This window comes from Electrophorus electricus, chromosome 3 (assembly GCF_013358815.1).
Source record: "Electrophorus electricus isolate fEleEle1 chromosome 3, fEleEle1.pri, whole genome shotgun sequence".
NCBI classification, from domain to species: Eukaryota; Metazoa; Chordata; class Actinopteri; order Gymnotiformes; family Gymnotidae; genus Electrophorus; species Electrophorus electricus.
Genome location: NC_049537.1, coordinates 17,288,628 through 17,302,592, shown reverse-complemented (window position 1 = coordinate 17,302,592; position 13,965 = coordinate 17,288,628). Strand labels below are relative to the sequence as shown.

At 35.4% G+C, this 13,965-nt stretch overlaps 1 protein-coding gene across 1 annotated transcript; it reads left to right on the top strand.

Moving 5' to 3' along the window:
• Positions 1–142: 142 nt before the first annotated feature.
• On the top strand, positions 143–13,746 carry rab22a (RAB22A, member RAS oncogene family). Its single transcript, XM_027010744.2, has 7 exons — positions 143–464; positions 1,785–1,864; positions 2,207–2,288; positions 4,933–5,004; positions 7,223–7,329; positions 9,433–9,542; positions 9,918–13,746. The coding sequence occupies exons 1-7, from the start codon at positions 429–431 to the stop codon at positions 10,019–10,021; spliced, it is 591 nt and encodes a 196-aa protein (XP_026866545.2). The 5' UTR covers positions 143–428; the 3' UTR covers positions 10,022–13,746.
• Positions 13,747–13,965: the final 219 nt, after the last annotated feature.

Sequence of the window (13,965 nt, the reverse complement as noted above, 5' to 3'; positions counted from 1 at the left end):
ATACTATGTCGCAGTTTATACGTTAAAAGCCAATAAGCATCAAAACTAAAACATCACAAATATAAGAAGAAATACAATATTAACAAATCGATATTTTATGAAAAATTAAGACAATATATATCACGTGACATATCAGCCATACTTCAAGATGGCGCTTCAAGTGTTGTTTCTGTCTGCCCGAAGAGCTAATAACGCAATTAGCTAGTGACTTAGTATTAGGTTCACGTTTGTGTATGTTTGCGAGTCCTATTTTCACATCAAATATACATTCTCCAATTTCCTAGAAGACTAAACACCTGTGTAGTTTCTTTCCCCATAGGGTAGCTGACTAGCTAAGCTAGCTAGCTAACGTCAAATAATAAAAGTAGCTAGTGCGCTTTTATTAAACTGTCTGGAATGTTTAGGAACGTTTTATTTTGGAGATCGATATGTCGCTCAGAGAGTTGAAAGTCTGTCTTCTTGGGGTAAGATATATTTAACGATACTTATTCTGATAGGATTTTGTACTATTAATAATTAGTGGCAGAATTATTTGATAATGAGAATTAGGATAGCTAGATGGGCTTCTGTAATTGATAACGTGGGTTAACTTTGCTAGGTTAGTTAACCTAACACTCGTTATCTTGAAGGTTGCAACCGTTTGATGAAGGAAGGTGTGTAGAACTGCACGAGAGTTCGGTCTTTAATTCTGAAATTTATTAAGGTAAAAGGGATATTTATATTGCAAGACATTTTTCATGTTCTTGTAGCAATTTAGGAAACGCATGCAAGAAAACAGGAGAAGTAGGTACACTGCGTGGTAACCTTTTCTCTTCTACTTAAGGCATGTCGTCTTCTCCAGATTTATAGACTGAGCCCTAGATAAAATTACTAATTGTCAGTAAAAGTCATGTAAAATCAAATTCCCAATGAATGGAAATCACTCAAAACATTTTTGTATGAAAATATTTATTGGACATAGTTTTTAATCCAGTATCACCCTGAATTAGGCCTAGTATCTTTTCATGGTCAAGAGATTACAGGTCAAGAACCTAAATCTTAATACGAACCCCTGGAACAATAATATTTTACTAAACATCATATGTATAATTTTCTTTTTAAAATGCCTTATTACAGATATATTTTATATACCTAACAGGTGTTTTATACTTAAATGGTTATTTGTCTGTCAATAATTTATTTTAGGATTCCAAATTTAGCCAGATGTAGATCTTTGACTTGTTTACTAGATGTCAAAGAATTAATTTTACTTACATTTACAAGATAAGATGTCTTAATAGGAACAATAGTTTTAAATAGGTTTTTTACACTTCTTTATTGTTTGTGTTTATTTGAGAAAATTAAGATTGTAAACTATTTTGGGGGGGAAAAATGATAGAAAACTGCATCGTAATCATCTTAGTTAAATGTCTGACTTTTAGAGTTGGAGGCTTTATGGATATTTCAGTTGTTAATTACTGAATTGACTTAGAACAGTTTAACATGCATATACAATAAAACATGTCTAGCTGTGAATGATGCATATTTTTATTTATGCATGCTTCTTGTGATTTGTTACTGTTATGTAGCTTATTTGAAGCTTTACTAAGCTATGAGACTTGTTTTAAAAAGTGCTATATAAATAAAGATTTATTTATTTATATATTTACATATTTAACTTGACTACCAAACTCTAGAAACATGGTGAAAAGTGCCTATTTTGGATGTGTAAGTCATTCCATGTGTTGCTGATGAATGATTATAATGTGTGAATTGTTAGTTGATACTGTTACACTTTCTCTTAGGACACGGGGGTTGGAAAGTCAAGTATTGTGTGGAGATTCGTGGAGGATAGCTTTGATCCCAACATTAATCCCACAATTGGGTAAGATCATTGCAAAGCCCATTCACATATTGGACATGCTGTGTATTACCATATATCACCAAATGGCTTTTCACTTAATTTCTGTTGTGATAAACTGCTTTGTATATCCTTAGATACAGGAAGCCAGAAATAAACCAAATGCCTTTAGAATTTTCTTTGTACTGCAAAAAAGAATTTGTTTTTTTAATTAAAAAATATATTTAAGATCTGTGTTTGCTATGTGTTGTTGAAAGTATTAAAAATTGAGTAAATGCTATTATCTAGAGTGCCCCTGTGACTCACTTTTAAGTGCTTTTATATCAGTTAGCAGAATACTGTACTCCTTCCATGTCTAATTTGCAGGGCATCATTTATGACGAAGACTGTACAGTACCATAATGAGCTCCATAAATTCCTCATCTGGGACACTGCAGGACAAGAGAGGGTAAACACATCAATCTCATTAAAATACCACTGCAAACAGTAATATACTGGTGACTTGTCAAACTTTCCTTTTCTCTTTTCCAACAGTGTTATGATATTCTTTGGCAGGGGGCAGTGTTTCCCTCTGTTTTTATCTTTTCTTGGATGGAGCTGCTTAATACCACTCCTAAAATATCACATCATTGCTCATGTATTGCTCCTACTATTTCTATGTCCTTTTCCTTATGTTAATTTGAAGCTTATTCAGTCAGGGAGGGTATATGTATTAACATTTTTGAATTGACATTGTAAGATGATGATGATTGTTAGCGAGAATTTAATCAAAGAAATATGTTTTCCTTATGAGTTGGCCTGTAATACTAAATATGCGATACCTAATATGGGGTGTATTGTAGTTCTGCTGAAGGGCTGAAATACTATTTAAATGAATGCTTTTATAGACCTTATTGCATACACCATAGGTTTTAATACAGTTTTTGAGGGACACCCAAAGCCCAGGTTTTTGTTACGTTCCAGCTACTCCAGCTATCACACAGAACTTGGGTAACTAAGTGCAGCACATCTTTTGATTACATGATCAAGGTGTGTTAGGATATGTGTCTTCGAGCCTCCAAGGGTTGGATTGAAAATCTGTGGCATAGACTACCCGAGTAACCCCATGAAGAGTGTCTTTAGCGTATGAAGAGATTCTTTGTCAAGACAACCTATTCTGTAGTTTACTAGTAGACATTTGACCTTTATAGGCCTTTGAATGGACCTGCTTCAGCAACATCATAGTTACATCAGTCATTCTGCATAGTGGTTGACATGGTATAGTTGATTGCTGAATACTATTTGATCACAGATATGATTAGAGCTCTTAAAAGCTACCATACTGTTTTCTGCAAAAGTCCCAAAACATTAAAGAAGTCTGTTGAAGTATTGTGACTTTCTAAGTTTGTACTTTTTGTGAAATCCTCTATCAGAAGAGGTGGAGAACAGCAGAGGTGCATAACATTTTCCTATGTGGAGTGAGAATCTCCTTTACATTGTTGTTGACAAACTCTATAATTACACCTCATTCACACCTGTCAAGAATTACAAGTGAAGACTAAGATGCGCTTATTTCCTGACCTGTTTTTATAATCCTTTCTTATGTTTTAGATAACAAGAAGTACCCTACATTCAGAAAACAAATAAACCATGTCTGAAGCACATTGTGATGCACATGTATTTTAGGTATGTTTGGCTAGGTTACTATTAGAAACTATGTCGTTCATGTGTTTAGAGTGTTCTGCATGGTCCAGCTGTCATACTATGACATAATTTTGCTTACAGTTTTCCAATTACAGTGACTGAATATAGCCACAAAAGGAGGCCTGGATGATGTATTGTGCCATTCTATCAGGCAATGGTTGGTAAGAGTTATGGGTAGATTGTATTTAAAATGTGATTGGTTAATGTTCAGGTCAAGGCTTTCTGAGATCAAGGCTTCCTGAGTTGCCTTGTCTCAGGGGTCCCTGAATCCGGACTTAGAAATGAACTGCGGTCTTAGAAATCCAGAAAGCTCTTCTGACAAAGCTGTACTAAGGATAATACAGTTAAAAATGCATTATGCTAATAATTCATCTTTGAGTCATTGACCAAAATTTGCACTGGATTTTTCACTCTTTCAGGCAAGGTGCCATGTAGACTTGTAGGTAACACTTAGGAAAAAAATTACAATCCTGTGGACTACAAAACAAATTCATCCACAATCAGTCCTGAAGCCCCTTTCCAGAGTCAGCTCCTGGTACTGCATGATTTAGCAGCCATATTTGGATTGCTAGCTTCCTTTGTGACAGTTACTTGCAGATGTTTGGCTTATTGAGGCTGGAAATTGTTAATGGACAAAATTCTGAGCTTATTCATCCTTTAAGATATGGCACCCAATAGGTGTTTGGAGTACATTTAGTTTTAAAAAAAAAGCTTCAATATGTAACTCACAATTGTACTGGGTGAATGGCAACTGAAGGTGGCTTTTTGAGGTCATAAGGTGGTATAGTAATTAACCAGACCACCTGCCATTTATATAATCTATGGTCAATGTGCCTTTGATTTTAGCTGAATATAAAAAGGCATTGGACAATTGGGGTATTGATAACATGACTTTAACCTTGAGAAATATTCAAAAATCATGCACGGTGGTCTTTACTTGTGTCCGTGTCTCACGTTTTCTCAGCTACATAGTGCAGTCACTAATCTGTCTTTTTAATTAAGTGTTCTATTTATAAATTTATTTCAGAGTCCAAGTTTAAAAGATTTTTTTGCAAAAATGTACAAAAAGATAATTCAAAGGCTAACCCCCCCCCCCCCCCCCCCCCCCACACACACACACACATCTCTCAGGAGTTCTGTTTAAACGATGGAAGAAATGACATGAGGCAACATAATGTCTGAATGGGTTTTATTGGAGCTCTTTCAGCATTAGGGGATATTTTAAGGGAAATTTCACCATTTAAGAAATTTCTATCCTTGTAACCTTGTCTTCATACTCTAGGGTGTTACTCCACAGGCATAATGGTGGACAAAGATGACACACCTGTGTTTAATTTTACCATATTTTAAAATAAATCAATAATAATCTCTGTTAATCTTTGTCCTTCTCCCCCTCTCTCCATATATAGTTCCGTGCCCTTGCCCCTATGTACTACAGAGGCTCAGCTGCAGCCATCATTGTATTTGATATCACTAAAGAGGTACACAATCATTTCTTGACCATTTTAATACTGACTGTACTGCTGAAGACACATTATAAGGTTAATATAAAACAGCGGATGTTGTGTAAATCTTGCTTCAAAAGCACAGCTACAGTTCTATGCATAGTGTACACTCAACACTTTTCTATCTATAGCTGCCTAGAAGTAGACATAGAAATGTAGACCTCTCAGTTCATACTGAATTGCTTAATAAGGGACTCATAACTGAATAAGTCATAAATTGACAAACAGTACAAAGTATGAAATATGGTGGTCACACAGGTTATGGAATTTCTGTAATCTAATGTACCTTTAAAAAGTTTATTCCAGACATGAAAAGTCAGGGGTTTTTATTACTTTTTGGGTCAAGTCATGGAATATCTGGGAGTTTTGTCTGTAGCATCTTTAAATTTAAATTTAAGTTACCATTTATCAAATTATATTTTCATACGTCTCCCATATTATGTGAGTGGTTGTTATGGTAACTTGATTTTTTTTTCTGTGCCCATTTAACAAGGGCAGCCTGTTTTTCTAGGAAATGTCATGGAAATTCAGCTTTTTAGTCAGGGAAACTCAGGGAATTTGACATTTGACTCAGAATGGGAATCCTGGAAATAGAAAAACCCCATAATGACTTTCTATATTGGCTCTCACTAGAATAATTGAAAGCTCTTAGTTGAATAAGATCCAGATCTCTAGCTGTATGCTTATAGTTAACATTAACACCCACAGATATGTTCACTTTGAATCGGCATACCCACTTTGCATCCTTTAAAGAACAAACTATAAGATATAATCATAATTGCACTGATTTGAATGTAGTTTTATGAATGTTATATATTTCTTTCAATATGTAATAGCCCATGGTCATATCATAAAATGTAGAGTCAAGCCTTATCTGCAAATAGCTACTGTGGATTTTAATTTCAACCAAACAGGAACAGTTAAGACTGAACACCTGTGATGTTTTTTCTGTGACTTATGAAATTTAAATTATAAAAGCAAGTTAAATATACATGTATAGTTTAAATGTTAAAGAATGTGAAATGTGTGGAAAACTAAAATCACTTACAATATTGAACTGTTTCTCCTGAGAATGTCATTTTATGTTTGTGAGAATGAAAGAAAGTGGAATGGAGATATAATATTGGATAGATAAAAGCAACTTGAATGATTGCCCAGATTAAGTAATTTGTAGGTTGTGGCTATTATGTTGTTTGGTGTTTGCTATGATATCCAAGGTGATTTATATGCCATTGCTAGTGGTGGCTATGATATTCTAGGTGGTTGGTTTTCATTAGCTGCTAGGTGATTGTTATGCTGTTACTATGGGGTTACTAACTGGTTGCTATTGCATTCCAGGTTGTTTCTTAGGTGATGCTACTTGGCTACTATAGTGTTCCAGGTTGTTACGAGTTTACAGGTGACTGCTGTGCCATTGCTAAGTGGTTGCTAGGGAGTCTCTGGTGCTTTCTATGCTGTTACTAGATGGTTGCTAACTAGTTGCTATGGTGTTCCAGGTTGTTTGTGTCCCAGGTGACTGCTATGCCATTGTTAAATGGCTGCTATGTCATTGCTAGGTGGTTGTTAAGTTGTTGCATTGGAGTTCCAAGTGGTTGCTAGATTTACAAAGTAGTTATGGTGGTTGTTGCTAGGGTGTTACAGGTATTTACTATGATTAACTGATATGGCTATCTGGTGCTCTTAAACAATGCATAACTAACAGATCCCAATAGGATTTTTAGAAAATTAACAATGGACCTCAACTGTTAATAGCTAAAATATATAAACTATTGCCATCTTTTAGGATTTCTTATTTGTTAAAATACAAAGAAAATACAAAGTGCTCTATAACAGCTGATATGTATCATTATATATAGTAAGATGAAATTAAATCTAAAAATACTCTGTACACCATTTTTGTTGTACTGCTGTGTCAGGTTCCAGTTGTCATCTACTATTTGATTAGTAGATGTCAAAAAGGGAAACCAGACCAACATTGATATGAATTGGGCAAGAATATTTTGACACTTTGTTTATTAACTCATGTTCTTGAGCTAATATGCATGGGTGAATAAATATGCATGGGTGAATAAATTATAATAAATGATCACTTATGTAAGTGTGGGAACAAATTGAAATTTAAGGCAATAAAACACAATTTGCACACAACTATTACATTTTCTACTGAACACATCTTTCCCTCTCCCTCTCTAAGGAATCCTTCCAGACTCTGAAGAACTGGGTAAAGGAACTTCGCCAACATGGACCTCCCAACATAGTGGTTGCTATCGCTGGCAACAAGTGTGATCTCTCTGATGCCAGGTTTATTCTTATACCCCTTGTCTCTTTGCTGTGCAGTTTTTATCTGTGATGAGCAGATGAAAATATTCTGTCTGTCTGCTCACCTTGGCTCAGCTCAGTAAAATATGCAAACTGACCATCATCTCAACTTGCGAAAAAAAAAATCCTTTTTAATGATCCATGACTCATCTTTCCAGTTAGAATAGCTTCACTCCTCCAGCAGGGTCAGCAATATGTCTTGGTTCACTGCTGTTTTGTTTGGCAGATTAAGAGGTCTGCCAGTGTGGTCATATTTTTCTTTCTCAAAACCATAACCCGGAAAAGGAAAACGAGAAATGGATGAACTGCAATTGTACCACAAATGTTCAGACCAGACATTGAGTATAAAATCACATTCTTCCCAAGCTGCAATAGAATATGCCTACATTTTATATACTGGAATGAGACTCTGCACTACATAGAAAAAAAAAACTTTGTCACCAACGGTCTCCATTTCAGGATTTTGTAAAGCAGTAATAAATGTGTTTGAGTTTGTCACACCACAGATATAATTTTGTGGTATTAGCCAATGAGCCAAATTTGAAATATTTAAAAAATGTAATGTGTATAAAGTTTCATTTCAAAATTGTGAACAAATAAGCAATATTCTCTGCTCTGATACATTGGAGGAGTGTCCACTGAAAGAGCTGAACCATGCCCAATTGTGGGAAAGGTGCAGTCTGTCTCAAGTGTCAATTGCCACTACAACCTGAAAAACATATGCTCCATCTAGCAGCGTTTTTGAACTTGTACAGCTAGAAGTATATGTTTGAGCTACCAGAACCAGAATCCAATTTGGAGCCAGAGTACACTGACCTATCTGAGAATCAACTTCATTCCTCTCAGTCTGTAATAGAGAATGATCTTTTTTCCTTCCATTTACAAGACCTATTTTGTCACTTTACCAGATAGTTTTATTTGCCTGTATAGTCGCAGATTAAACTAGCAGACATCCTCTTGCACTCCACCATTAAAAAATTGTTTTCGCTCAGGGAATAAGCAGAATATTACATTAGTTAGCTAATGTTACATGAAAGTGATGATAGGCTGCACCATGTGAAATTACATTAGCTAGCTAGCTTGTTGCACCTCTGACAAAATTTGTGAAGTTACTAAAATTGCTAAGTAATTATGTAAAGCTAGTATAATCAACCAACCTCTTCTCAATCTCATCATTCTTAGGAAGTTTAAGTAAGGAGAATGATCTGTAAATTCTGGATTCCAGGAAAGATGTGTTTATGCGATGAAGGCATAGCTGGCTAGCTAGTACTAGGCAAAAATAGGTGCAGATTGTTACTTATGATCAAGTAGGAAAATGTGCTCTAATTTTTGCAGTGTTATAGTTTTATGGGAGCGGTCCATCACCGAGCCATGGTTTCAGGCCCACCCAAAAAAATCCTGAACACAAATGAAAAACTTTTAACTCCACAATTCAGTATTACATAGTTCAGTCTTTTCATGTTTTCTGCAATTATTTTATAACATGTATAATGTGTTTAGAAACAAATCTCTGAATTTACTTTATACTGACTTTAAGTTGCAAAACTGTAAACATATTTTTAACTGTAAACATATTTAAAATAGATTACATTAAACAATTAAAACACTTTACACTTTGGTCAGACATTGGTTACTGGGAAAGAAATGTGTGCACGCACGTGTGTGTTGTGCTGTGTGCCTGTTATGCTGAGAGCACGTGCACCTGTTATCACTGGTTGGTCTGAAGCCTGTCCAATCTGATGAGTGTAACAGGTCTCAGGTGGCTTACATGTGTCTTGTTAGCCATAAAACACATTAATCATGCCTATATAGCACATGCATGCATGCATACATACACACGCGATTACAATGTAAACCATTACAAATTCACTCAAAGCATAATTATACCTTAAGAAATTAAAGACATTTCAAATAGTGGTTATACATCTTGTTCAGATTAAATATTAAGGGCAATGAGTTGCACCAAAAATAAATTTTTTGCTGTTAATTTAATAACTGTAATAGCATGTTTTAATATTATTTAATGTTATAAACATCCTTTTGTGTCATTCTTGAATGTTTTTACTTCTGTCATTTGTTTTACAGAGAAGTATCAGAGAAGGATGCCAAGGACTATGCTGACTCCATCCATGCAATTTTTGTTGAAACTAGTGCCAAGAATGCTATTAACATCAATGAACTCTTCATTGAGATAAGTAAGGAAGCTCAATTAGTTACATTTATGGCATTTAGCAGACGCTCTTATCCAGAGCGACTTAAAAAAGTGCTTTGTCATTTACTCATAGAATACATCCTAGCCAGTACAGCAGGTTAGCGTCCAATGTACAAATGATCTGTAGAAATACAAGGATCAGTGCTGATGCCATTTCTACTCTCACCAAGAACTGTGGTTCACAGTGCACATCTCCTCTTCTTCTCCACTGGCAGTTTTACAGCAGGATTAGTCTTAATTTAAAGGCAAAGAAATCACATTTGATTTTTGTTTAAATAACCTTTATTTGCTATTGAAATTGAGTATTTGCCATCCAAATTCTTTTTCCAGTGCTATGTATATAATCTCCTTTTTCCAGGTCAAAGGATTCCAGTTTTAGACATGGGTGGCAGCTCAGGAGTCAGAGGCTTGAAGCTACGTCGTGAGCCCTCCGACGTAACCAGAGAACGTACTTGCTGCTGATGCAGTCTAACGCAACTAAGCCAGATCTTCTCCAATTTACTCCCACCTCTCACTTCATCATTGAGGAGAACAGAATGAAGGACAGTGATGTCATAGATGAAGGTTAAGATGAATTTTACAGTGCTACCACCTTGGAAGCCTCCGTAATCTCAGCCCCACTCAGGGTGCTATGCAGGTCAATTTCTGTTCATGGAAACTGTCCCTACCAACCCTCCCCACTTTCTCAAAAAGCTGTCTTCTTAAATCACTACATGTCAGTCTACATGTCACAGTCCAAACCCACACAGTTAAAGTAGTCCTTCAAAGCACTAGTCACGCTCTACTTTGTGTGGATTTTTCAAAAACCCCTTATTTGCATGACAAGGTAAGTAAAGATTTTGTGGATCTTTGTGAAGATTCTTTTCTTTCCTGTTCTCCTAAAGTTGTCATACATCTGTCACCATACACCCTTATGTGCTTCCTTAAAGGTCTGCATGGTGTCAGTTCTACACTTTCCATTATCTTCTAATCAAGCTGAATGTAAAATTGCTTGCTGTTAGCAAATTATTCTGAATCTAAAATGATCACTACTAATTCTGGATCAGTACTAACTATATAGAGAAGCAAAATTTATCTATGATCAGCACTTCTGTTTTGAGCCGTTGATCTGTTTGGCTATATGCTTTTAATTTTTTTCTTGTAAGGAGCTTAGAAATACAACTCAGGAGATTTTCTATGCCCAATGAACCTACCTAAGAAGCAAACCTTTTCATTCTTTGCATAGATGGCAGTCTTTGATCTTTGATCTGGAGTAAAGTTTACAATGCTTTTTTTTTTTTTCATTAGCAGTAGTTCTTTGTGATTTTTAGTACTGATCTATTCTACTGATTGAAGTCATTTTCAAGTAAATTAAGTAATCGCAGTAATGGAGCAGCATTTCCTGTTGTTACACAAGTCTCTAGTGTTCTGAATATCACCAGACATGGTTTCTTCTATTAGTTGTGCAGTGAATTTACAGTGAAGTTGGTCTTGCTGTAGACTACTTGGAGATAATTTGGCTCTTAAGAACATGAGTGGTACTTTTGAATTGTAAGCAAATTAACAGCATTCTTTGCTCTTGGATTTTATTTGAGTTGATTTACACAGATGGATTTCGGGTCATAATAGTAGCTAGAATCTGTCAATTAATTTTTTTGCAATTTGTAGGGAAAATGCACGCAAATACACGGACCATGGCAAATGACGTTAACAGATTTTTTCTTATAATGGTTGAATATTAGGTATCTAAGGACAAATGCTGCATCTCACTTTTTCATAATACCTTAGGATACATTGCAGTCTTTTTTCTTCATCTTATAGTGGTGCATAGTAACAGCTGTATCTTCCTCACCTATGAAGGACTTATTCATCTTTGAGAACTTGTCGACCACATTACTTGCCTTTGGTGTGTTCTAGGTATCACCATCAATGGACCTTTTTGTTTCTTTAGTTATAGGAAGAAGTGTAGATTTAAGAGTTGTAGATCTGCAAATGTGTGTGTACTTAGTTACTTTGTTGAACTGTTTTTTAGGGGACCACTCATGCTGCATAAAGGATGTCAGACTTGTCATTTACTGACCTATGTGCATGCATGCCTGAAATTATTGTAAGCTTCGAAGTTCACAACTTCGTTAAGTTGTGAATTACAAGACATCCCTATTCCTCATAGTGGGCTTCCTTGGAGGGGTACGTTAGCCGATAATGACTCTCAGTCCTGAGAAACCAGACCAAGATTGGGAAAATACGGCCCAATCTGCTCAAGGTTTATAATTGGCCAAATTCAACCTTCACTCCATATTGAATGAACTTTTCATAATGCTAAGAGCATTGTCAATTATTGAATATTGTATGTTAACTTTTCCAACTGTTCACACTTTCCAGTATGTAAATAAGTATGTATTATGCCTGTTTTTGAAAGCACATATTAACATTTGTGTTTGTTAGCAGCAGGTGTTTTTTTGGGGAGGGGTGGGGGTTCTTTGTTTGATTGTTTTAACTGATTCGGCAGGTCATCTCATGTTCAAGTGCTCTAATGGCCTAAACATGCTTCTCATTCTGTAACAGGAAAATTCTGTTCTCAGTCTATTACATCCAACATGTGTTTACTTTGACTGCTTAGGTGGGTATAATATTTAAATAATAAAACATAATCAAAGCATTAGTTGGAGCTAGGTTTTTGGACCCTACACTCCAAAATCAATGTAACACAGTGATTAGCACTGTTCTTGGCACTGACTCCACCAATATTGGCTCCTCTTCAATTTTTTTTTTTTTTTTTTGCTTTCAGATTTAAAATTAACTTTCATAGCAGCACATGACCTCATGTCAATAGGAGTTTAGACAAATTTACTTAAAAAGGTGAAACTAAATAATTATCCCAGTTTGAAAGGTCACATGTAGCTGCAAATTCAAACAACTATTTTTAATAGTACCAGTACCTAGTGTATCAACATGATAAACTATGATGTACTTTGTAGAATCATTAGCTCCATCTTCTCATTGCTATAATGAACAGTATGTGCATATGGTAGTCTATTAAGGTTTTTAATGTATCTTAATATGAATGTTAAGGCTATATATTTTTAAACCATATAAAATAGATATTGCATATGTGTTGTACATAGAGATCGAGCCCTTGACTCAGCATGTGGAAAGTGAGAATAGATATTAAGCATTGTGACTGAAACAGAGTAGAATTATCTGGCTTTACCTGTGGCAATTGGACAATGATTGATTAACACACAAATTACACTATATGCAGAGCTATCAGAAATTAATCACAGTTTATTATTATAGCCTAGACTTTTAAATGACCTTTAAATAATCTGCCTGTACTCAATTTTGTTGTTTGTTCCAAAGTAGCTCCAGTGTATCATTTACTTGGCGGTGATGGTTTTCATAATTTGTGGTATTGCTTTGAACTGTTTGTGAAATGATAGTAGTAAATATAAAATAAGCAAAAACTGCATAAAAGAGAAACTTTATACAAGGCAAAGAAATGTTTGCCATCCCACGTAATTAGTAATGGTCATTGTCCAGATGTAAAACCATGTCTTGCACCTAGCTCAGAATCTAATGCATCACACACACAAAAAAAAAAAGTGTGTGTGTGTTAGGCTTTAAAACACAATGTATGTTCCTCAGCCAGATCAAGCAACACAACACTGCTCAAGCCCTGGAGCCTTTAGCCTTCAGAGAAATGAATTCAAGATTTTTACAGTATTGGTGGGGAATTCAGAATGTATACCTTATCACACATGCAAATAGACTGGTATGCCACTCAAGTAGGATTCTTCTCGCAGTTGATGGTGAAACAAACAGTCTTGGGCTGGTCCTGAGAAGGTATTGTGAACAACCTGGAAGGGTTTTTTTTTTGTTTGTTTGTTTGGTTGGTTGGTTGTTTTTTTTTTTTTGTTTTTTTTTTAATTTCTCAGTTTTCTATAAAGATCATAAGGCACATTAGTTGTATGAATTAATAGTGGTGTAGTTTAAATATGTTTAACTTGCATTGCAGTATTTACAAAATGCACTAATTTAGCTCCTTCAGTTAATCAATTGTAGTGGGGTTTTTTTGTTGTTGTTGTTTGTTTTTTGGTTTTTTTTGCATTTTTACTTGTCATGAATGCAAACCAAAGGTCTGAAAAGCGTCACTTGTGAAAAAGGGAAAAGTTGAGTTCTTCATCAGAAATAAAGTGGCATAAAATCAAGTCTGAGTCTGTGTGTGTATGTCTAAGTGTCTCTTAATCTCTGTGACGCCACCACCTGCACTTCACCCTAACTTAGACAGAGACACGAAACCAAGAAAAACATACTTACATCACGATGTCCCGGGATATGACGTAACGGTCGACAGCGAAGAGGCTGGAAGGCGCGCTTGCGTCTTCTCTTTAATCGACGAAGGACGAACCATCCTCCACTATAAAGGA

Excerpts from the sequence above, each read along its gene's own strand:
- rab22a (XM_027010744.2), top strand. The coding sequence starts at position 429 with ATGTCGCTCAGAGAGTTGAAAGTCTGTCTTCTTGGG. Across the intron at positions 5,005-7,222 it reads TATTTGATATCACTAAAGAG|GAATCCTTCCAGACTCTGAA; the intron begins GTACACAATCAT and ends TCCCTCTCTAAG. Across the intron at positions 9,543-9,917 it reads TGAACTCTTCATTGAGATAA|GTCAAAGGATTCCAGTTTTA; the intron begins GTAAGGAAGCTC and ends TCCTTTTTCCAG.